Source organism: Pogona vitticeps, chromosome 5 (assembly GCF_051106095.1).
Source record: "Pogona vitticeps strain Pit_001003342236 chromosome 5, PviZW2.1, whole genome shotgun sequence".
NCBI lineage: Eukaryota > Metazoa > Chordata > Lepidosauria > Squamata > Agamidae > Pogona > Pogona vitticeps.
Genome location: NC_135787.1, coordinates 47,453,788 through 47,480,392, shown reverse-complemented (window position 1 = coordinate 47,480,392; position 26,605 = coordinate 47,453,788). Strand labels below are relative to the sequence as shown.

Sequence of the window (26,605 nt, the reverse complement as noted above, 5' to 3'; positions counted from 1 at the left end):
AGTTGACATGCTGGCTGGAATAATCTGATAGCTTCAGTCTGGAAAAAAAATGTCCTAACTGTATTATGAGATTCTTGGTCTATGCGGGTATGTTTAAGGTTTATGACTGTAAAAGAGAGGTTTTAATAATTAGTAATGCAGCTCTAAAACACGCTTACTCAGTCCAGTCCAGTTTAGTTCAGTGGGGTTCACTTTCTCAGAAATCTGTCCACGTTTATAGCATAAATAATTTCAATTATGTTGACTCAATGTATTTTGTTTTCCTTTACAAAATTCAAAATACTCATCAGTTCCCAAAAGAACCTGAAGCATAAGGATAATATGTAAACTTATCTTCATGTTGAGTGAAAAAGGAAATGTTCTACCTAAGTCAGGACAAGCTCTGATTTGCAGAATGTTTTGTTTAGGAATGTTGGGTGTGCACCTTATTATGAGCTGAATGCAAAGCGGAGATGGTTATCCGTACTTGAAGTGGAGATGCCACAGAGGGAAGCTAGGACCTTTTGCTTTCAAAGCACCTGCATTTCTCTTATTTCCCTGCTATTCACTTAGGTTCTGGCAGAGACCTGTGCTTTTCTGTTCCAACTTTTCATCACACAAGTCATAAGAGACAGATGTGGTGATGTGCTCTTCATGGAAAAAGGTCTAGCAGAGAAGAAAATGGGCAGAACTATTTCAGTGTTGACCAGCTAAAGGGTGTATATGTGTGAATGGGAATGAACGGGAATGTTTAATGGCTGACATTACATTGCTGTTTACAGTTAGAGTAAATTGACTGAATCAGTTGCTCAATGCTAAGTCAACACAATGTGTCACTGAATTTCTCTGCTTGGGACTAGCAGTAGGATACTGGCCAGTGTGTATGAGAACAATGAAATATACATGAGTGCCTATAAACATGAATAGGATATATGTTGCGCAGGAATGCCTGAGAGATTAGAAGCGCCTAGAAAAATGAATGTACCATGTACTTCTTTGTTAACAAAGAGCCATTATAATTTTGCATATTTTAAAAATATATGTATATTTTTTAAAGTAAGATGAAGTCTCATAGTATGATGGAGTTGCAGAATAACATACAGAATTGCATGGAAGACGTAAATCATTGGGACTGTACTAAGGTACTTAGAATTAAGTGCCAAACCACTGGAAACTTTGTTTTTCATAGTCCATTACCAAACTAAAAAAATATACCCCCAAAAAGCCCTCTTCCGTAAAGAATGATCTAGAATAGTTTCTCAGTGAAAAATGGATAATGACCCTAACCTTTATTGCTCAAGACTTCATAAATCGTTTTCCTTCTCCTGCCTAGGAAGGCAAACACCATGACATTCAAATTAATCTTTTAAGCAAAAGTCCTTCATGTATTTCCTTTCACCCTTTCTCAGTAGTCACCATAACTTTTTTAATGTACTGGGTTTTTTTCTGCTGTGTAAAGAAGAGATTTGACCTTCTGCTTTCTCATATTCTACGTTTCTATGACGCATGGTTAAACTTAGCTGCCTTCTTTCTTACCTGCATGTGAATTCTTGCATATTAATCAATACAATCTATGGAACATTGATTCTGAGTGTGGTATTGGGCCACCTAAAGAGATCCTTCAAATTGCGTAGTGTAAATTATTATGAACAGGGCATATCTTACAGTTGGTTCTTGCTCTTACAATTTATTCATTAGATTAACAGAAAGAAAGGATTCAATGACTAGTTTAAATAAAAAAACAAATACTGTCATCTGCTAAAGATCTTTACTTAGACAGGTGTTTCTTAGATGGAATCAAGATTAAAACAGCAGAGATGGTAGTAGAAACCCCCAAATCACTCAAGGCAATTAAATTCTTTGTAAATTACTAAGAGCTATAAAAACATGTGAACAACTAAATGGAAGTTATACTTCAGTTACAAAATGAAGCAAGTTGGAGCAAAACTCCCAGTTTCATATGACTTGCATATTTAGGCAGAAATCCTGTTGCACAATTTATGCCTGTGGAAGGGTGATGGTGTCAAGGAGATGGGTGATTTTTGATGATTGAAAATTTCTGACTTCTGTCCTGCAGCTTTTCCTACAGCTGTGTAATCCCCTTTCTCATGTAGAATCCCTAGAAGAAAAGCTGGATGTCTTAGTTACCAGAAATTATCACTGCCGGAGAATGTTACTATTAGGGGGACAAATTGGTAATTGAATAATGGGCTAGGAGACTGCAGTGAGGCTATTTTCACTTTAGTCTGCCAGAGAAATACTTAATATATTTGCAAAGGCTTTCACAGCCAGGATCTAATGGTTGTTGTGGATTTTTCGGGGTCTTTGGCCGTGTTCTGAAGGTAATTCTTCCTAATGTTTCGCCAGTCTCTGTGGCCGGCATCTTCAGAGGACAGCACTCTGTGCTCTGGTGCAATTTGTTGCACCAGAGCACAAAAAACATTCAAGCCCATTCAAGCCCAGTATTCAAGCCCACCACAAAAATATAACAAATGTTACGGTCAGCAAAGGACAGAAGGGACCCCCCTCACCACTGCAGGAGTATACTGGAAACCTTGCAGTTGTGTCCAGGTATATATAGGAACCACAAAATGAAGCATCCACACCAGAATCAAAGAACATGAGAGACACTGCAGACTAAAACAACCAGAAAAATCAGAACATGCCCTAAAACAAGCTGGACATGAAAATTCTATTTCAAAATACTGAAAACTGGACAAGACCAGCAATCATTACATTAGACTGCACATGGAAGCCATTGAAATCCACAAACACCGGCAGAACTTCATCAAAAAAGAAGAAAGTTTAAAACTCAACAAAACTTGGCTACCAGCATTGAAAAATACAGCGTGCAAAAGGTCAACAAACTCTACCCAGCCACAAGGACCGGTGATCACTACACACAAAAGACCAGCTAACTACACCCATCAATCACAGTGACAGATAATCTCTCCTCCTTATCACAACAATACACCCACAATAAAAACACACTGATCACCATAATCACCCATCTCCTGAAAAGGACAAAAGCTGATATCACAGCCATAAATAATCAACTCCCCAACAAACTGCACCAGAACACAGAGTGCTGTCCTCTGAAGATGCTGGCCACAGAACTGGCGAAACATTAGAAATAACAACCTTCAGAACATGGCCAAAGAGCCCAAAAAAACCCACAACAACCAAATACTTAATACTTTACTGTAACCAATAGAGTAGTAGCACTCACCTCTGAACTTAGGTCAATATGAAGTTAACTTCCAGGGTATGGGGAAGACGGTAGGAGCAGCAAGTCCTGGCATGTTTTTGTATGGTGTTTTTTTTTTTCTGTCTCACCCTGGGATTTGTATTCCACTGTGGAAACTCTTCTGTACTCTGCTATGAACCATTTCGGTGAAATCTCTTTTTGAGTCTGACTTACTTCACAAGAGTTACTGTGAGGATAAAATGGGGAGAACATCAACATACACACCTTTGAATACACTGGAAAAAAGTCAGGCTGTAAATGTCTCTAGTATGTCCCGCCCACAGTAGATTCATCTAGATGGATGGTATAAAAGCCAAATAAATAAATAAATAAATAAATAAATAAATAAATAAATAAATAAATAAATAAATAAATAAATAAATAAATAAATAAATAAATAAATAAAGTAGCAGTAGATGAACAGATGTTGCTTGTTCTGCACTACTTGTGTTAGGAAATAATAAGTGACATAAAATAGCAAGAAACGCCTGAATTACTCTCTTCATTTCTCATGCATTGGTATTGTAGGAAATGTTGTGAGATGGTGTTTACATTGTGTGTGCTTGTGAAAATTAAAAACAAGACTGCATGTTTGTTGGTAGTTGACTCCTATATAAAGGGTGCTATGTCTTGACTGTGTTATAATTTTAATGTTCACATGAAGTGTCTCAAAGTTCATAGTTTCTGTGTGTGGTATACTTAAGAACTACTTATACATTAAACACCTTTCATCCCAGATGTTATCATATGATACCTCCTTTAAAGGGATGCATGAGTTATACTTAGTTTTTAACTTTCTGTTAAGATTTTTGTTGTTGTTCTCAGTGAGAACAACATCCTCAGTGTTATATATAATACACTTCCCACTGGCGCTGCAAAATACTTGTTTCCCAATAGTCTGCTATATAAAATTCGAGACAGGCAAACATATACTCAAATTCCATTCATATTTCAGTTAGCCACTTACTTTGGTTTAGCTTTGATAAAGCTTCCAGTAGTTTAAATCATATGAGTATTTTTTAAAAAAAAACCTTGAAAGAAACATATTCTTTAATTGTGGCTGACCACATCCCCCCATGTAAAAGTTAGTATCCTGGAATACATTTGTTCTTAAGGGTTTTTTTAATGCCTTCTGTGAAATAAATCTTATTCATAAAACTTTCCTGATTTAGCTATAGTTCTGTTTTCATGATTATAAATGAACTTCCCAAAAGCTGTATTAAAGGTCTACATACATTTCTGCATTCTTTAAAAAGTAAATGCTAATTTCTCCTTTTAAAACTCTCATCCCTGGGTTAGATGTAAAATAGATGGTTTAAATACTGGCTTAGTATGCTAAAGAAGGAGGGACCGGATACCACTAGCTCATTGGTAAATGTGGCCACAACTTTATTTAACAACAATATACATACGATTTATCCCACGGAAGGAAGGGGATCACTGTGTTGTGTGTCAGTCAAAACATTCCTGACAGCATAAGCCTGGACAGGCTGATGACTCAGACTGCCCTGGCTTCTAGGACTCAGGCTGCCATTCACACTGAGGATTGTCAGGTTAAGGCAGCATGAACTTGCACCACAATTAACCAACTCTGCAGGACATCAAACTGACCCATCTCATCTCATCTCTTTATTTCTATACACCCAGTCAAATTAGAGCTCTGTCTTCTCTCCCCTTCTCTTTATATTCATCAGTTTGTGAATGCATATGCCACTAAGCCTAAAATAAACACCCACATCTATATTCAGACAGGTTTTATATAGGCCTGCTTTCACAGAAATCCCAGGAGACTTTTTTTTTTTTTTTTTTTGCTTTTTGCATTTCATGTGACTTCTCCTTGTGATACGCAGCCTGAGATATCACAGCGGCCAGAAATCTGGCCACAGCAAGGTCCTCTCCTGAATCACAAATTACAACCACATCTCTCTCTTTTTTTCTTTCCATCACATAGCTGTTAAAGAAGCTTTTGTCTCTGCTTCATCCAAGCCACTGAGTTTCATAAAAAATACAAGAAGAGAGTGGACGATAAAGCATGAGTGATAGCTCGTTAGTTGACTGTTAAAAGGAAAAAGCCAACTAGAGTCAAAATGAAAGCTTGTAGGAATGGGGTATGTGACAAGGGAAATTGTTATTCTTGTTATTGCTGTTTCAGCTTATATACCACTAGAGTACTCTCTGGGCATTTTACAACATAATTATGCAAGAAATACTTTGTCCCTCTCTCTGTGAGTTAGATACTCATTTAACCAACCTTGGAGGGGTGGAAGGCTGAGTCAGCCTTGAGACAGCTACCTGAGCCCATTGGGAATGGATTGCAAGTTGTGAGCAGAGGCTTGACTGCCATTCTGCAGTTTAAACACTGCCACAGGGCTTGGAACTAAATACAGTACAATACCTGCTTTAGTCTCAAGTTGCTCTCTTAAACCACTGGCAGATAAACATTTAAGAAGGAAAGAAGTTTCTTTCTCAACTGTGTTGTTGTTGTTTGTTTGTTTGTTTGTTTGTTTGTTTGTTTATTTATTTATTTATTTATTTATTTATTTATTTATTTATTTATTTATTTATTTAATCCCGCCTATCTAATCAGTTAAGACCACTCTAGGCGGCTTACAAAAACACATACAACAATATATATATAAACAATTCTACATTAAGAAAAACTTTCAACAAATTAAGACAAAGGGTAGGGAGAGGAGAAGAAGGGGAGGTCAGGAATTGATTGAGGGGAAGCCCTGCCGGAACATCAATGTTTTTAGTTGTTTTTTAAAAATACCCAGCGAGGGAGCCGCGCGAATATCAGGAGGTAGATTATACCAGAGGCGAGGAGCCCGATTTCTTGTCTTTTCCTTCTGGGTCTCCCTCAGCGTTAGGCTCCTCAGCCTCACCTCCTGGCTCGCGTGAGTAACACGGGTAGTTCTTGGTGGGTGTAGGCGTTCCGCCAAATATCAAGGCCCTAAACCATTTAGGGCTTCATACGTAAGCATCAACACTTTGAAGTCGATGCGGAAGAGGATGGGCAGCCAATGCAGTGCAGCCAGAGTGGGTGAGATGTGATGGTATTTTTTCACACCACTGAGAAATCTGGCCGCTGCATTCTGCACCACCTGAAGTTTCCGCAGCAACCTCAAAGGCAGCCCCACGTAGAGCGCATTGCAGTGGTCTAATCTTGAGATTAGGAGCGCATGCACCAAGGGAGTGAGCGCCCCCACGTCGAGATAGGGCCGCAGCTGGGCTATCTGCCTAATGTCATGGGTGCCTCCGAAGACCTGGACCCGGAAGGGTTAACTGTGGCTTAAGAGAATGTGGAGAGATTTAAAACACATGAACCGCTCCCAGATTCTCCCTCCACAGCAGACAGGCTTCGGGGCAGGCTCCGGGAAAGACTCAGGACAAGAAGAGCAGAGGATCGCTCAAAGGCTTTCCATAGAGACCTATGCTCACCTAGTCCTGAGTATTAGCAGAATAGAAAGCCTTCCAGCAGCTCAAGGAGCTATTTCATTATAAAATAGCTTCCAGTGAAGCCAGAAACTTCGTGGAAGCAAAGAGTCAAACCTTGGCTGGCATCCACGCTTCTGGTATCGTGTTCCTGTCTCTGGATTCTGGACTTTGACCCTGGACTGTGTTGGTATTAGACTTCGGCTCTGGACTACGTTGGTATTGGACTCTGAACCCTGGACTCTGACCCTGAGCTACACTGTGTATCGGACCCTGGACTTTGACACTGGACTTCCTGCTGTGAGTTGGTTTCTGGACTTTGGCTTTGCATTCTTGATAATTCTGACCCTGGACTGGCTTATCGGACTCTGGCTATTGTAACCCGCGGGAACGTGACAGCTAAGATGGTAAAAGGCAGTTCGGACCACCGACGCCACCTGGGTTTCCATAGTGAGCGCCGGGTCCAAATGGATCCCCAAGCTGCGGACCCCGTCCTTGGCAGGGAGGGTCACCCCCCCCAAAGGAGAGGGAGTTTCCCAAACACCCAGCTGTGGGGGCGCCCACCCTCAGTACCTCCGTCTTGTCCGGGTTCAGCCTCAGCCCATTCTCCTGCATCCATTGCAGTACAGTCCCCAGGCAGCGCTGAAGGGACAGAACGGCATCTCCTGCGGTAGGTGGAAAGGAGATGTAGAGCTGAGTATCGGTGACACCGGGCTCCACACCCCCTGATGACCCCACCCAGCGGCCTCATATAGATGTTGAACAGCATTGGGTAGATAATCGACCCCTGTGGAACCCCACAATAGAGACTCCACGGGGCCGAGACGCTCTCCCCAAGCTGTACTTTCTGGGGACGGTCCTCCAAGAAGGAACGGAGCCAGGCCAATGCCAGGCCACCGATTCCCAGCTCAGAGAGCCTCCCCAGGAGGATACCGTGGTCAATGGTATCAAAGGCCGCTGAGATGTCGAGGAAGACCAGCAGGGACACATTTCCCCTGTCGGCCTCCCTCAGTAGGTCATCGCACAGGGCGACCAATGCCGTTTCTGTACCATGGCGCGGCCTGAAGCTCGACTGAAATGGATCCAGGGCATCTGTTTCATCCAGGTGCGCCTGAAGCTGGTCGGCCACCACCCTCTCAACCACCTTGCTTAGGAAAGAAACGTTGGCGACAGGCCTATAATTGCCAATTTCATCCTCCGCCAAACTTGGTTTCTTCCTAATGGGCCTAATGAGTGTCTCCTTGAGGGCAGATGGATATAACTTACTCAGTTGGAATAGCCTATTTAATTTTTGTATTTAAGTAGTAGTGTGTTAAGTAGATTTCTGTGCTCAGGTTACCTCTTTATACTTCCATAATTGAAGATACACATAGATCATGGTAGGGGTTTCATGAAAAAGTTTATATGGCTTGATTTACAACATATCACTATGAGTTGGAACTTGCTTTTGGAACTCTCAATAATCTGAATTTGACAGTGCCAAGTGTTTGTTCGGATATATTTCATCAGCCAAAAATCCTTGCTCTTCCAAGTTACCAGACATTTTATTTCTGTTTTGTTCCTGCTTGTTGCCACTTAGAATGCATATGCATTTCTTATAGGTCTCCAAGTCCGTGATAAGAGCAGACATTATATGCTTTTGTAAGCTATTGGCTTGTTTTCCTTCAATGAAGGAGAACCGCATAAACAAACCCCCACTGTTGTCAGCTCTTCCAGAGGAAATGTTCTATGTCGCAAAGCAACAGTGTTAAATAAATTTATCCAGAGCATGCTTGTGCTTTAGCATGATCTGTGCTGTTGTTTCTGGCACTCCTGTCGATGCCCCATCCTCTAAAATTCTTAAAAATGTAGACTAATGCATAACACTGGCATAACTCAGCAAAAAGTAAAAGTAACTTCTGCACTGAGATGAACTAAGACTTTTTTTCATACTCCCTACCTCGTTAATATTTCATTTTTATTCTATACAAAGGATACAGTAAGGGTTATAGCATTCCTTACTAACCCTGTTAGAGGTGTGTGTGGGGTGAAAAGGTGTCTTTATCAGTCTTAAACTCACTGTATATATTTGGCTTAGGAAAGCTGAGGCATAAATCTTTTTGAAGTTCGGAGACCAAAATATTTTGCACTTGTTGCTAGGATTCAGAATGTAAACTTGCATTCTTTGGGAAGAGTATATATATCTGCAGTGGGAAAGAACAGCTTCTTGTAAATGACATTTCTTAAATTATAGTGGCAAGAAAAAAGCGAGTAAATGACTGTCCACTTACTGGGAGATAAACAATGCTGTTACAAAAGTAGTCATTATTTAGATATTAATAGCTGCAGTATTATATATGAATATTCATAGATGTGAGAAATGAAAATCATCAAGATATTATTGATTCATTAAAGAATCAATCAAGATTTCTAACAAAGAATCTAAATACATAGTGACTGATTTGGACTTGAGACACATGAATATTATCATGTTACATACATAAGCCTTATGCTTATGCATATCTTCATTCCCCTTCTCTGGCATATGTGTAAGAAAGAGATTAGACATTTGTGCTCCCATGTCCATTTAGCTGTCAGTCAAACTAATATATCTATATAGGTCTTGTTATATATATTAACAGAGGTGCTCCTTCAAACAATGCAAGACAAATGTTTGTAACATAAAGCACATGATTCTCCTCACCTACATATGTTGTACTTAGCATACTATTTTATGATTGGTTAGTGGGATTTAAACACACTTTATTTGCAAGTCTGATTGCTGAGACATGTCTCTAAATGTCAGAGAGCAAATGGGTTCATTGCAGAGAATGCTTATTCTCCTTATAGTTAGGGCCTGCAGCATTACATCTAAGCTCAGATAAAACGTGGCTTTTTGTATGATGGCCAGTAGGAAAATGATAGCTGTACATTTAGCATATTGTTGTACCCCCTTTTATCTTTGCCAATGCCTGGATACATATTTTTTATTTAGTCTTGCAGCATTTGTTTTTGGAAAATTTCTGTATACTAGCAGATGTGTATTGATCTATCAACCATAAGATATACCCCCCCCCAAAAAAAAGGAATCCTAATATAACCAAACACTCCATAGAACATTTGGGTCTCATACAATTCATAAAGTTTATAAATTTTGCAATGTTTACAAGAGAAGGGCTGTTTCAGTATAAATATCCTTTCACCATCTGACCTGGCATGGAACTGCACTAATCTCAGGTGCAATATTTTGTCCCTTGCATCTGTACAAAATTGCAGTACAATAACATATGCTCTTATGGGCATAGTCCTTGATCATAGGGTAAACCTTGAAAGTATCCTTCCACCATCACTGAGGTCATGGCATTGACCTTTGCTAGGAAGAAATCTATATTTAGGCACTGATTTCCTATACTTAAGTATTGTCTGTTTGTTTAAATAAGAAGCACATGCATTGCTGAAGAAGTTAGCTTTCAGTTCCTTGGAAATAAAAGGAATATGTTAGTGGTGATTTACACATCTCTGGACTCAGAAGCAACAATTTAGGTAGTTGCTGTTTTGTTTTTTTGTTTTTCTTTTAGAAGGGTTTTCATTGATTAGAAGCTGTTAAAAAGGTCTATTACTATGAAATAGCAACAAGTAAACCTTGGGCTAACTAGGGGTGTCATTTGTGAGCTGAGAAGCAAAAGGAAGTACAGTATTAGTTGTGCCAAAGGGACCAGGCTGGGTCACCATTTTCCAGTCCTCTTTAAAGGCTATCCTACTGATCATAGTGCTATACAGTATATCACAGAAGTGAGTACACCCCCTCATATTTTATAAATATTTTAGTATATCTTTTTCATGTGACAACACTGAAGAAATGATACTTGGCTACAATGGAAAGCAGTGAGTATACAGCTTGTATAACAGTGTAAATGTGCTGTTCCCTCAAAATAACGCAACAAACAGCCATTAATATCTAATCTGCTGGAAACAAAACTGAGTACACCCCTAAGTAACAATGTCCAAACTGGGCCCAAGTAGCCATTTTCCCTCCCTGGTGTCATGAGACCCGTTAGTGTCACAAGTCTCAGGTGTGAAGGATAAGCAGGTGTTATCGCTCTCACTGTCTCAGACTGGTCACTGGAAGTTCCACCTGGCACCTCATAGTAATGAACTATCTGAGCATTTGAAAAAACAAATTGTTGCTCTACATAAAGATGGCCTAGGCCAGTGGTAGCAAACCTTTTTGGGCTTATGTGCCCAAACTGGGGGGGGGGGGGGACAGTGGGCGGTGTGCCGCCACAGTGACGGTGGTGGACACAGAACTGGAAGTGCAGACCCGGAACTGGAAGTGGCAGTGGAAGGGGTAATCCCAGCACGGAGGTGCCTCAAGGCCCCTCTGCTGCCAGCACCAGTTGCTCCGGATCCGCTTGCCGAATCCCCAGCACCGGTTGCAGCTGCCTCCTTAGGTTTGGCTGTGCAGGGGGGGTGGAGTAAAAACCTTGCGACCTATGGCTCATGTGCCGGCAAAAACGCGTGCCATAGGTTCACCATCGCTGGCCTAGGCTATAAGAAGATTGCCAAAACCCTGAAACTGAGCTGCAGCATGGTGGCCAAAACCATACAGCAGTTTAACATGACAGGTTCTACTCAGAACAGGCCTCACCATGGTCAACCAACAAAGTTGAGTGCCTATGCTCAGCATCATATCCAGAGGTTGGCTTTGGGAAATAGACGTATGGGTGCTGCCAGCGTTGCTGCAGAGATTGAAGGGGTGGGGATCAGCCTGTCAGTGCTCAGACCATATGCCACACACTGCATCAAATTGGTCTCCAGGACTGTTGTCCCAGAAGGAAGCCTCTTCTAAAGATGATGCACAAGAAAGCATGCATACAATTTGCTGCAGACAAGCATACTAAGGACATGGCTTTCTGGATCCATGTCCTGTGGTCCGATGAGACCAAGATAAACTTATTTGGTTCAGATGGTGTCAAGAGTGTGTGGTAGCAACCAGGTGAGGAGTAGAAAGAAAAGTGTGCCATGCCTACAGTCAAGCATGGTGGTGGGAGTGTCATGGTCTGTGGCTGCATGAGTGCTGCCTGCACTGTGGAGCTAGCTACAGTTCATTGAGGGAACCATGAATGCCAACATGTACTGTGACATACTGAAGTAGAGCATGATCCCCTTCCTTTAGAGACTGGGCCATGGGGCAGTATTCCAACAAGATAACAACCCCAAACACACTTCCAAAACGACCACTGCCTTGCTAAGGAAGCTGAGGGTAAAGGGGATGGACTGACCAAGCATGTCTCCAGACCTAAACCCTATTCAGCATCTGTGGGGCATCCTGAAATGGAAGGTGGAGGTGCGCAAGGTCTCTAACATCCACCAGTTCTGTGATGTCATCATGGAGGAGTGGAAGAGGACTCCAGTGGCAACCTATGAAGCTCTGGTGAACTCTGTGCCCAAGAGGGTTAAGGCAGTGCTGGAAAATAATCGTGGCCACACAAAATATTATCAGCATTGGGCTGATTGGTGGACATATTCTGGGAAAGATGTGGAAATTATTCCCTATCACAGCCATATAGAAACATCCATTACTCTGTTGATACATGTGCACTGAGAACAATTTAAAATAGCTACTTAGTATAAAACAGGAAATGACCTATCCAAACAAGGCAATTCTTCATTCAAGACTTTTTAATATCTGTGTTTTGCCTTCCCATTTTTTAAATATGTATTTTGTCCTCCAGACTTCCTTAAAGCTATGTACTTTGTTCTCGATTCCGTTCTTGCTCCCTCCCAGTTGCTAAGAGTTTTTGTTTCTTAGTCTGTCAACATTCCATGTCATTATGTTTTTACAAAGCTGTTTTGAGCCTTCCTCCCTTTTTCCCCCCTGAAATGTTTTGGGGATATGATTCCCCCCTCCCACAATTTCTAGTACAGACACCTCCCCTCTTCCACTCTGCCAGCAGCTTCACAAGTATAGGAAGGCTTTAACTGGAAACCTTTTGAATTGAGAACCAGTGTGATGCAGTGATGAGAGTGTTGAACTGCAGCTAAGGAGACCTGTGTTCAAATTTTAACTCAACCATGAAATTCCTTGGCCCAGTTATTCTCCCAGACAGACCTACCTTCTCTACAGAGTTGTTACAAAGATAAGTGGGAAGGAGGAGAGGCACATATACTGTGTTTAGCTCACTGGATATAATATTATTGTAACAAATAATACAAATGAGCAAAGGGTATGGTGTATTTCCAGTGTTCTGATAAGTTCGGGTATGGGGCATTGTCTTAAGTGTGACTGTAGAAATGGTTTGATGACATATCTTGTCCTTGGCTTTTGACTCTTTCATTAAAAGCTACTAATGGGGATTTTTAAAAAGGTTTTCCTTCACAAATAATCTAGACAAATTTTTATTAAATATCTGTTAGGTCTTTGGAGCATAGTTTGCATTGCTCTCGATGAAAGCCCAGAAGTCTTACAGGAAAAGATTGGCTCTGCACTAAATCCAACTGTATTTTGATAGCTTGAAATGTATGCAGGAAAATACCATATAAATAGCAGAGCAGGAAATTCCATTTGATCCAACACTAATTGTCATTTTTGGCTTCACTACAAGGCAGCAGCAGGCACAGAGTGTTTATATTTATATACAGTTTGACTTGCTATCCCTATACATGTAGACAAGTTATGGGTGTGATTAAATAATTGGAACTATCTAGTATTTTACTATATCGCTGTATATTAAAGTGAATGTAAATTACATTATCTTGTAAAAGTGATAAATGTTTTTGATCTGTATATGACACAAGAGGCAAAATAGCAATTTCTAGTCTTTTTTCTATAATGTCGTATCTCATCTGACAAAAATAGGATGCCATGTAGACTGTTATTTATTTCCAGACCCTTTGTTCTAATTCATATCCCTAACTTGCCTTTTAGCAGTACAGAAGAGTAAACTGACTCATCAAATGTGCTTTTCATTGTGACACCATACTCTCCTTCCTCACTGATCATATTAATTCACTGTCAACACCCATGTGAAATGTAGCTTAAAGCAATTTTATCATGGTAACTAGTTTATATCACCCTTAAAGTAATTGGTTTATTTCTTATTCACTCCTGATTCCAAATTCTCTTTGTCACTAATAGTCATATTTATATTACATTTTGGTTTTTGTGAATCTGCTTACTTCCAAATTTCAAGGAAGTGTTTTTTCCACTTTTCATCTTTGTCAAAATGTGTCCCTATTATTGTTCCCACCAGCAATGCCACACATTCTGAAGATCTGTAATTTTTCCACCATCAGTGTGACACCATAATGTGGAGGTTTAAAGAGATGAATATATAGACCTATTGTCAGATATAATTATTTGTTAGATTTCTGGCTGCAGAGCACAGTGGGAGTTCAATTCCCCACTGTGCCTCCTTGACAGGGGCTGGACTTGATTATCCATAGGGTCCCTTCCAGCTCTGCAGTTCTAAGCTGCTGCTGCTGCTGCTGCTGCTGCTGCTGCTGCTGCTGCTGCTGCTGCTGCTGCTGCTGCTTCTTCTTCTTCTTCTTCTTCTTCTTCTTCTTCTTCTTCTTCTTCTTCTTCTTCTTCTTCTTCTTCTACCTTATCAAACTCCAGTGTAATTACACAAGTAACACATATTTTATTGTTATTCCATTCTGTGTCTCTGGTAACTAGACACAGAAATAGAACAAAACAAACAAGAAGGTTCAGATGATAATAAATAGTTTGTTTTTATTATTACTAACAACAACCAATATAACTAGAGATGGACACAGACTGCCAGTTCAGCTATTTGTGCCAGTTCATTTTTTGGACAAACAGGTGTTTGGGACTTCCCAGCCCCACCTCCTCTGGTGGGCTTCCACTCAGACACAGCACCTGCAGGACGTGGGGCTGGAAAGCCAGGACACTGCCTCTGTGTGGGTGCCCGCCAAAGGAGGCATTCAGCTGAAAAACAAACTGCTGAGTCGGCAGCTCATGCCCATCTCTAAACATAACTCTTTAAATAATGACTTAAGGAGGATGGATTGTAAAGTATCATTAAACCTGTTACTTTTGCTACATGAAGCTATATAGGTTCTGTAACGTTTCTGAATTCAGAAAAAGTGTGTCTGTCTGTGCGCACACTGCTGTAAAGAGTTGTTCCCTGTAGTGAAACTATCTTTTTCTGCCAAAGCCCAACTCTAATCATTTGATGACATAACTTTTGTCATTCTGCCTCAGTGAAGAACTTCAACGAACTCGTATTCTAGTTTGTAATTTTATGGTTCAGATTTAGAATATGTAATGAATGATGGAGGGACTTAATAAAGAAAGTAAATATTTAAAAATTAATTTGTATACCCCGGTTATCACTGCTGGACATTAACATAAGTAGATTCTATTGTCTTTTATAGTTTGCATTTTCAGTGTATTGGACTCAACAAATAGAATGGTTTTCAATCTATATATATATATCTATATTTAAGGTGTTCTTTGTCTCATTACAGCATCATACAGAATCTGTCAGTCCAACAGTGCTGCCACCATCAGCTTTACCATTAGAATTGCTAAACAATGCTGTTGCTGGATTTAGTACTGTGGAGGAACTTATCAGATACCTTGAGCCAGATAGATGGCAATTAGATTTGGAAGACCTGTACAGACCAACCTGGCAGCTCCTTGGAAAAGCATACATTTATGGGAGAAAATCTAGAGGTAATCAATTTCTTATTTTCTCTTTCTTCCTGTCTTTCATGTTTTGCTCAAGTATACAAGAGAGCTCATAGTCAAGTATTCTTCCCCTAATTTATTCATTACATGACTGTGGGCATTACCTTTCAGCTGTTTACTGCTTTCAAATACCTTTTGAAATACTGTGGACTACCTGATACTACATTATTATTTTACGTGAGTACTAACATTTATGGGACTTGAGGGGAAGTAAGTCAGAGTGCAGGACACGCAACAATGGAATCAACTTAAAGGAAGCCAGATTTCAGTTGAATATCAGGAAAAACTTCCTAACTGTTAGAGCAGTACAACAGTGGAACTGGTTACCTCATAAATTGGTGAGTGCTCCAACACTGGAGGCATTCAAGAAAAACTTGGATAATCACCCGGCAGATATGCTTTGATTGTATTCCTGTGTTGAGTAGGGGGTTGGACTTGATAGCCTGGTAGGCCCCTTCCAACTTCACTTTTCTATGATTCTGTGATTGTGATTGAGAAACAATTGTATCTTATATGGTACCTGATGCAGAGAACTAGGAACACAATTTTGTATCAGAAAAATTGACTAGGATTATTCTGATTATTCACAATCGATAATGTAAGTGCCTGTTCAAACTCTCAGTCAAACATTCTTATTCTGACTCTCAAAAAAAAAAAAAAAAGTAGTGACCACTTGCTTAAATGGCTTTTGATGAAGGGAATATGCATCATAGGCTACAAGCTTGTCACTTAGCAGAGTGTAATCCCTATTGAATTTAACAGGAGAATAGTGTGCTGGGTGCTGTGAATGGATTAAATGCTTCTTAGTCTGCTGTTAAATATAGTTAAAATAAATCTAAATGCTATCGACTAGTAGGGAGAGAAATTGCTTTTTAGGGCGCAAAAAGTGGCAAGGTAGGAACACAGCTGCATTAAACCTCCAGGGCAGATTGTTCTACTACTGCTCTTCTATCGTATCCAACACAATAATCATGTCATTTAGGTAGGGAGGCAATTACATTGTTGAATCAATACAGTTCAAGTTGCATGTTAAAACCTGTTTTCTTACCTACACAGAATATTGGAAGAGTTTGGTTTGCTTTCTGTTTTAATTTAGTTAAAGACAAAATCTGCTTTAGATGCTGGGCGCTGCTACATAATATCAGTATAGGACTACTTAGAAGTAAAGCCCATTCTATTTAGTAGAGCTGACTCCCAGGGAAGTTTGTGAAGGGTTGCAACATTAAAAGGTTTCCCATTTATAGTGGAGATGTAGACAGTTCTTTCAGTGTTTCCCACAGAGCTCTTTCCTAATTCAGCTGTTCTGTTCTTTTGCCTGTTAGCTGGCTTGTATGTATGTCTTAAACTAATTGAAGCACATTAACATTTATGTAAAACCAGTTCCATTGCAGCAATTATTTCCCACTGCCATCACCCCCAAGGAAAACACTTTTGGAATATTTTTTTAAAAGCATTCTAATTAGACACTACATAAAAGTGCTATTGAATAAACACATCAGGGTATTACTACATCAATCTTAAAAGGACCACCCTCAGACTGCATTAGTAAGTTTGTAATGCAGTAGCCTAAGGTGAAAAATGTGTCCAATTGTGATGACATATTAACTGTTGACATACAGATTTTTTTTTCAGAAATGAAATGCATGATTTTTTAAAAATATAGCATGGAGCTTTTAAAGAAAATTCTCAATGAAGAGAGTAATTTGGGAAACCTGAAAGTTTCAGTTATGCTTTTGGTTTCAAATATAATTTTTTTAGATTGACTTTTTAATATTTTGTGTTTAAAGAAGTATCAAGAAACCTGATAGAGTTATGCTGATCATGTGCATATATATGCCTATCTTTGCTGTGTAACATTGGAAATGCTGGAAAGTAGCATGAATGGTGGTACCCTTGTAGTGGGTTAATTTATGCTTCTTTCAGAATTTGTAAACGGCCAGAATCATACAGTGTACATGTATTAAAATCTAGATGCATTAAAATCGAAGCATTTCCAAGGAAGCAGCACCAACAAAAAGACATTTTCACATTTTTAAGACTAACACATTTTATTTGGAATGAACTCTGTGGAAGTAATCCACTTCTTCAGATACATAGGGTACAAGTTAAAGATTTATACACTCAAGAGATTTTGGTTATAGATTGGGACAGAGTGAAATGAGATGCAGAAAATGACAATTGTATTACTAACATGGGTCATAAACCTTCAGTGGTCTGGTTATGACCAGTATGCAATATGTGACTTCTGTTAATAATACAGTTGTCATTTTCTGTTACTTCATTCTGCCTCACTTTCATAACCAAAACCATAGGACATAGAAACCTGTGCTTTGAATATTGCATTCCTTGCACATGAAGAAATGGGCTTTGTCCACAGAAACTCATGCCAAATAAAACTTCTTAGTCTTTAAAATTTGCCATGAGGTTTTGTTCATAATCATTAGTACAGACATTTAAAAATTAGTGTCCTTTTTCAGTCTGAATGAGATTAGTACCGGCAAAGTCCAAATGTTATGCTGTTAGCATCTCTTTTCCTGGTTTAAACATACTCCGCTCCCTCCATCATTCATCAGAGGGCTTGATTTTCACACTTATTACAACTTTGTCACCTTCCTCTGTATACCTTCCAGCTTGTCTCTATTCTTCTTAAACCGTGGTGCTGAAAAATGGACATAGTATTGCAGTTCCAATCCACAGTATTCTACAATATTCAAAGTTCTTATAGAAACAAAAGCTAGACACTTTCGATCCAGTGTTCCTATGATGCAGAACATCCTTTTTCTAATTTGCTGAAGTATAATGCTTGTCATCTCCAGTCAGCACGGTGATTGACTGGGCTGATTTGGGATGCTAAATATTGCAGTCCAGCTTATCTTCAGGGACCAAGTTGGAAAAGGCCAATGCACCATTTACAGTGGGCAACAAAAACACTAGCATATTCAGAAACTCCTCAAATAAACCTTTTTGATATTAGCCCTAACTGAATACATTTGATAAATTAATGTTTCTGGTTGGTTTATTCTCACTGAAGCTTTTATGGATTTCACTAGAAGACTTTTAGTTTTGGTAATCAAATTTTAATAAACGTTTTTATTTGAAGTCATGCATTTCCATGTTTGGTTTGGATTGGCTTTTCAGGTAATAGCTCTGAATCATGGTCTTACTTTGGCACTGCAAACAACGCTGTGTTCTTTCTGAAGTTATTCTAAAAAAGGTCTTTGACTACTGTGTCAAACATGATGAATGAAAGGGAGCCCAGTTCAAAGGGTGTTTAAAGTTTCACATTATAATAGGTTTGGTAGTTGAATCCATTTTGTAGATCCATATAACCTTTTCTTTCAGTTAAGTAAACATTTTAATGGAATATATATACATTTTCTCATCTTGTGTTTTGTCCTCCAGTGTGTTAAAGCGCATTTTCGGTAACACAGATATGGTATAGAATGGAGGGATGAAGGGATTTTTCCACTTCAAAGACTAGATTACACAAGCAGTATGTGAAACACTAGGCAGCTTATTCATCTAAAGTATAACACTGTGAAAGGGCAGATATTGTAGCATCTTACAAGGTGATGGCATCTAATTTTCTGAACCCAAATAATTTTCTGTAAACTCTTGAAACTGGGCCAAATTCTGGAGATGTTATGATTTAGGGAGTGAGTGCTGCCAAACCCTAATTTAAGACTCATGAGTTGGAATGGTATAGGGCATTTTTAAAAGTCTAATTTGAACTGAAAACTCATAGACATTGCTGTTGGGAAGTTTTCCATCAACCAGCCAAACGGAAAGTCACCATATTGGATTGAGCCATGAACAGGCTTACTTCCGTAGGCCCACATCTTAAGCAACTTCTAGTCTCAATAGGATAGCTCTATTCTTAAACTGATGAACAGTTCAAAAAATCCGACAAACTCAGGTACTTCCTTTATGCTGGCCAAGTAAACCATTAAGTTCAGATACTCTTGTCAAATTCATAAATGTTTCAGACCCTGCGTGTTTTGCTTGATGAGGATACTACTCTTGAGGATTTTCTTAAAAATAGCTGGACTGTCCTGATACCTTATTATATTTTAAGTATGCTTCTATACATTCTTTTAGTGTTTTTAGATTTAATGCAATTGCTGTTTTTTTAAACTAACTGAATAATTTGTTGTGTTTTTAAATCTTACTTGTATTTTGATCGCTATAAGCCACCTCGAGCCCCTTTATGGGGAAAAAGTGCATTGAAATAATGTAATAATTAATCAGTTTATATATTTAAATTAAATTAAAATAACATTGTCATAGTCTCGGAATACATTGTGATATTTCAAACTTATTTCCTGTACAAATCTCAGCAAGCACTGGCCTTCTGTAACCCACCAACTTCATAGCAAAGCATTGTTGACTGATCTAGTTTGCATATCACATGAATAGAATTCTGAGAAAATCCTGGCTTGTCATTCATGAGCAACATACAGTACTAGTATGGAAGTGGCTAAACAAAGTACAGACCTACCATTTGGTTTTTTTGTTTGTTTGTTTTTGTTTTTTTACAACAAGGATCAGCAACATTCAGGCTGCAAGCTGTTCCAAATGGTTTTGTAGCTTCCATAGGCCCTTCATCATTTTCAGTTGTATAGAGCACTGGTTCTTACCCTTGGGTTACTCAGGAGTTTTGGACTGCAACTCCCAGAAGCCTTCACCACCAGCTGTCCTGACTGGGGTTTCTGGGAGTTGCAGTTCAAAAGCATCCGAGTAACAAAGGTTAAGAACCACTGGTATAGAGTACTGGTTCTTAAACTTTGTTACTCAGATGTTTTTGGACTGAAACTCCCAGAAGCCTTCACCATCAGCTCTGCTGGCTGGGGTTTCTGGGAGTTGCAATTCAAAAACACCTGAGTAACAAAGGTTAAGAACCACTGGTATAGAGCCTCTGCCCCATCAGCAGCAGCAGCAGCAGCTTTGGATGTTTTGGAAGTGAATTGTGCACCCAGAACTCTCCCTGGAAGTGCGTTTTTACTCTTGAAACAAGGCATGCAGCTCTCTTGTGCACCTTGCGGGGGGGGGAATGGTTTAATAACAACTGGAAATGGTTCCTGCTGGGCTGCTGGAGGGGGAAGGACTGTGCACAACACAATGGGGAAAGGTGAAATTAGAGTCTGGACCCACTTCTGTAATTTATCTTGACGTTAAAACAAAGCAGGAACCAGCACTATGGCTTGTCAGTTTCCCAGCAAGCCAGAGAAAAGAACAATGATTTTTGCAATGATTTTTGAGTGAAGCCTGGACCTACGTATCTTAAAAAGTGATTGCTGTCTACTTAGCTCCTTGCCATGGGAGTAATTATCCAGCATTTATCCATTCACCAATACATTTTAACAAGCCTGAATTCTTTAGAGAACCTACCTTTAACCTGCACCGGATATTTTATTGGTCAGGGTTTTTAAATCAGAAAATGGTGTTACCAGATTAATAGTATTTATATTGAACATTCGCATTTTCAGTAATCCACTAATGGCCTGGTGTGGAGACTTGATGCCACTTGTTGCATTGCCTTCACTGTTAACAGAAATGTACACTGAGACAACTGAATGAATAAGTGACAATAAACATTTTTTTTTAAAAAAATAATTTATCCAGGTGTAGATTTGAACCTTCTAAAGGAGGAGGTGCGACTGTATAGCTGTACTCCACGCAACTTCTCAGTGTCACTGAGGGAAGAGCTGAAGCGAACAGATACAATCTTTTGGCCGCTTTGTCTGCTAGTGAAACGTTGTGGTGGAAACTGTGCCTGCTGTCAGCATTCATGTGCAGAGTGCCAATGTGTTCCCACTAAGGTCACCAAGAAATACCATGAGGTATAGTGATTCTTCAAAACTTTGTTTGAAAAATATGGCCATAGAAGAGTATCTATAAGAAATTTCCAGGGGGTGAGTTAATGTAAGAACAACACTCTTTTGTGCCATTGTTTTATTTGCACCAGTTTATTTGATCTAAGATGTTGTAGGTTCTACACAACTTCATCAGATCCATGAAGTGATGCCATGGATATTTATACTAAATAAAAATTCACATTACTGCAAGAATCTTTATGTATTAAATTAGAGGCTATCATAGCACCTTTGTTGGGACTAAACAGTGTTCACATGGCTATATTTGAGATTTCAGGTTACATATCTCTTGCAGATTAGAGGTGCTGTTTGAATGTGATTACAGTGGTGCCTCGCATAGCGATGTTAATTCGTTCCAAAAAAACCATCGCTATGTGAAACCATCGCTATGCGAAACACCATTTCCCATAAGAATGCATTGGAAACCGGTTAATCCGTTCCAATTGGAACGGATTGCCGTCGTTAAGCGAAAAAAAACCCATAGGAAACATCGCTAAGCGAAACAATGTTTCCTCCATTGGAATGTATTGTAGCTGACTCAATACATTTCAGTGGCTTTGCGAAGTCAATTTTTGCAATTTTAAATGTGTCATACAAGGGGCAAAAATGGGTTTAAATGCTTGGAATAGCTTCTGCACCTTCTAAAACGGGTGCAAATGTAATTTGGCTTAGATATGACTTTTCGTTAATTTAGGGTGAATTTTTCCCCCCAACTTTTGACAGCTGTCAAAATCTGACAGCTCCATTATTTCCTATGGGGGAAGAAAAAATTCACAAAAAAATTAATGAAGACTCAGCAACTGTTCTAAATGCTTGGATTCGTTAGAGGACCCCCTAAGTCGTGTGCAAACCTGATTTGGCTTTGATCTGAACTTTCGTTAATTTATGGCGAATTGTTTTCTCCCCCATAGGAAAGCATGGAGCTGTCAGATTTTGACAGGTCCATTGGTTCCTATGGGCCAAAAAAAAAAATTAACCATAAATTAACGAAAAGTCAGATCAAAGCCAAATCAGGTTTGCACATGACTTAGGGGGTCCTCTAACGAATCCAAGCATTTAGAACCGTTTTTGACCCTTCTAAGACACTTTTTTAATTGAAAAAAAATCATTAAGTGAAGCAGGGGACCTAAAATCGCATTCGTTATGCGAAGCATGGTCCCAAACTTCGCTAAGCGAAAATCGCCCATAGGAAACATCGTTATGCAGTGCATATTATTTTCTAAAAAACATATCGTTATGCAAATTCATCGCTAAACGAGGCAATCGTTAAGCGAGGCACCACTGTATTATGTTAGGCCAATGCAGAGATTTGGAATATTAATTTTTTTTTGGACTTCAGTTCCCAGAATTCCCTAGCCAGTATGGTCTTGCCAGCTGGAAGTTTCCGAGAATTGTATTCCAGAAAATAACTGTTCCAAGCTCTGAGCCAGTGTGACTTCAGATTTTGGGAGTCTACAGGCAAAATTATTTTCGTCTTTGACCCACTGCTACTATCTTTCTAGAGAGATGACTCTCTCTAGAAAGATAGGTAGCAACAGCTACCTATCTTTGTTCCTCCCTTCCCGGACAAATCATGGCGAAGCCAACAGGCAGCAAAAGCTAAAACAGCAGCATGAATCACTGGACTCTCAGTATTTCTGAAGATAACCTTCATCTTTGTAAGCTTAACATAACAATAGATTACTGGCATCCCCATTTCTGTAGCTGAGGACTAGTTGACAAATAAATCTCTATTTGACTAGAGACTGAATTCATGTAGATTTTGGACAGACCTGCATGTCTGGATCACTAGCTGTGACAGAATGCCCACGTCACTCCTGTCACTCATAGCTGAAGCTCAAGTGTGGGATCCTATGAGAGGACAGGAGGGGCGGAGTCAGGCAGGCAGTTAGAGAGGGAGGAGTTGGAGTTAGGGGAGAGAGAAGAAAAAAGAGAATGAGAGTGTGGAGGAGAGAAATTGAATAGTCAAGATAGATAGAGAACTTGAGAGAACTGATATTATTTAAAAGTTGTTTAAAGTGAATGAATCAATAAAACAAATGAAGAATTGAATGTGTAGCCAAAGATAATGATTTAAAAGAACATACAATGATTTAAAAGAACATCTGTGATTCAAATTCAATCTAAATAAACAAGTTATGTTGGCAGCAAGTGTCTGATTCAATATTGGGCAAGTGTGAATAAGGAATATCCACTGGTGGCAGCGAATCAAAGAGAAAATGTCGCCAGAATGAACCTTGGTTTAGGGGAAACAAACAGGGTACACTGGGTGGAACGTCACACTTGCCTTTGGTTAAGTAGTAAGAATAGAATTTTCAAAATGAACAAGTTTTTATGGCATTTTAAAAGTGTATTTAACTGTCCCCCTTGCAGGTTCTTCAACTGAAACCCAGGAATGGTGTAAGAGGATTGCATAAATCTCTGACGGATGTACCATTAGATCATCATGAGGAATGTGACTGTGTGTGCAAAGGACATACAGAAGGGTAATAGGAACTAGATGTGCTTCTTTCTTGTACAGCACATTCAGACAGCAGCTGATTCTGTTTTGGGGCTTGTGCATTAATTTCCCTCTGTAATCTCAGTTTGTTTTGAGAATCTTCAGTCTTCAGGATTGACAGTTTTTGGAGAACAAAGAGAGATGAGCTCCAGCTGTGGAGTGTAACAGCATGGTTACCTGAAGGCCCGTTCTAAGGATGAGCAGAAAGCATCAATGAGGGATTTTTTGTCTCCAAGTAAATATACATGCATAATATCATCTCTCAGTCATCTTGATTTTTTTTTTAAAAAAAATTAAATTTATAAGTAGAGGAAAAGGCAGTACTGAAACAAAGCCTGGACTTTTCTGGAGGTCTTGTTTCTCTTGGTCTGTTACGTCTAGCTCAGAACATCTGGAATCTCTTTTAAGTCAACTCAACAGCTCCTGCATGTTCTAAATCAAAGTGTTAATTGTCTTACAGACTGTCTTATATTGAATTAAACTTAATTTTTCACTCATACAAATAGAAAATAATGGACACTTTCCGGTGAAGTGCCTGTTGTTATAGCAACTCTTGAATTGGTCAGTGTAGGTAAGCAAGGATGGAAAGTTTTATATCAGGAAGTGGTTTTAGTCTTCTTGCTATGGCGTACAAGTACTTTTGTTTGTTTATATTTTTATTGTGTACATTTTTATATTCTCTTTGGCAGCATAACTGTTTGCTTCTCTAATCTTGTTAAATATATCTGTCTTTTTTTACCAAAGGTATTTAATGTTCTTTTTAAAATATTATTATGGCCTAGATAAACTACTTTTTTAGTTTTCTAAGATGTTGAAGTCAGAGATATAGAAAAGGGGAAGAAAGGACTACTGTTTCTACACGGCATGGAACTAAATAGTGCATGTGCACGTTAAAAAAGGTAAATAAGGGAGATGAAAATATTCATGCGAATTTCCGGTTGTAGGTAACTGGTTCTATTATGTTGGTACAAAGCTGAACATAATAGTTGTAACAGTCCTCCTCTTCAAAAAAAAAAGTGCCTTGATCCAGACAAGGAGGTCTGTACACAGAAGCAGGTTTCAGCATGATAAATAGATAAATATAATTTGTCATATCAGGAACCATTGGCATAAATCTGATAGACGTTAGAATACACAAGAAGGCAGAAGTCTACACACACAGCGTTTTCAATGGGTTTTGTATTCTGGTACATTTACCTTATGTATAGTATCATGTTTACATGTGACTAGTGAAGGAGCAGGATGCAGTTGTATTAATCAAGAATCCAAACTAGAGATCCCTGCTCTGTCTTGCCACCTTATTCTATGCAGTTGAATATAAGATAGCTTGCCTTCTGGTAAATACAATTCGGATGCCGTCCTGCTTCATTGTTAAATTAAAAAGTGAGAAGATCCTGACAAGAGCACTACCACCACTGATATTTCAGTGTGTTCTTTCCTGCAGAATACACTTGTTCCTGTAAAAGATACATCTATTTATTGCTATAGGTGTAAGGTTTTTTTTAGAAATATATTATTATTATTGATGGTTATTTCTTCATAAAAACAGTGGGCTCCCAATATTTTAATAATGTATAATACATTTTCATGAAATGTGGTTTTGTTATGTACAGTCTATGTAAACCAGTACATTTGTATCATCTTTTGCCAGCAGGGAAAAAGCAGTAAAATATTTTGCTTGTAAAATGCTTTAACATTCTGATGTGTGTTTTTTGTGTTTCTGTTTACTGTTTGGACTTAAATATTTAAGAACTCTACAAAGTGGTTCCATTAATTAGGAGTGAAAGGAAATGCCATTGATCAGAGTGGTTCATGGTGTTAGGGAGGATTGAGGGAAGTCTCATTTCAAAGTTTTAAGATGAAGAGTGACACCTGCTTAGAGCACAGCTCAGCAGTACCACTGATATCCATGTATGGCACTTAATTACCTTCACTTAAAAATGTATATATATATTTGCAGTCCATTCTGTCATACACCATTTTTAAAGGTGAAAGATAAATACCAACTAAGCATTACAGGAATAAAATATGACATGTTTTTAGGTGGTTGTTCATTCTAATTCATATGTTCAGTACCTGTTAAGAGCTAATGGGGGAGAGACCTTCGGGTAGTGTGGGCAACATATAAGTTAAATAAATAAAATAAATGCATTATGTTTCTCTTTGAACATGCTGACCTTTTGGCAGTCCTTACTTTGTTGCCATACCACCACCATTACTGAAATCTGCCACTGCCAAAACTACTTTATTCATGGTCACCATATGCTTGATGATGAGAATTCTGAATTTTGTTTCTTTTAATATATACTGATGGATGCACTGTGTTGTAGTGGCATAAGTTATCCATGTGGAATATAGTAATATTATACATTTTTGCTCCCATCCCTGAAAAATTCCTGTGGACACCCATGCGCTTCACCATCAGTTCAGCAAAACTCTTGGACTGGCCATTAGGCTATTTTCAGGATGTTTTTTTTTTTTTAATGGAGAATTAAGCTTCAGAATCATTTGGGTGCTTCTAAAAATGGCATTCAATAGTAGTATGTTCTAGTGATTTCTGTGGATTAAGCAGATAATCCCTGAAGAAGAGCTGGAAAACTTTAAATGCACTGAAACAGGTGCATGTAATCGTTTTCACCACATTTTTGAAGCCTCCCCATCCATCTTTATGCTGTTACTTCCCTTCCTATGCACATTCTACTTTGTTTGGAAAACCAACAAAAAACTCACAATTTTATATGAATGTATGCTATATTAAAGAGACTCTGTAACACTTGCAGCATCAAAACTCCATAGTGTGGGTTTTCCATAGAATCATAGAAAATTGAAATCTAGCAACTGTTAAGGATATGATATCAGCACTTACAATAAAAGGT

General features: G+C 38.9%; 1 protein-coding gene across 2 annotated transcripts in view; it reads left to right on the top strand.

The window, feature by feature from the left end:
* PDGFC (platelet derived growth factor C) overlaps positions 1–25,417 on the top strand; it is a 144,701-nt gene extending 119,284 nt beyond the window's left edge. For both annotated transcript variants that reach the window (XM_020781399.3, XM_020781401.3), the window contains 3 exons: positions 15,134–15,341; positions 20,979–21,196; positions 23,603–25,417. In XM_020781399.3, coding sequence (XP_020637058.1) covers positions 15,134–15,341; positions 20,979–21,196; positions 23,603–23,719 — 543 coding nt within the window. In that variant the 3' untranslated portion in view covers positions 23,720–25,417. The remainder of the gene's footprint in view (positions 1–15,133; positions 15,342–20,978; positions 21,197–23,602) is intronic.
* Positions 25,418–26,605: the final 1,188 nt, after the last annotated feature.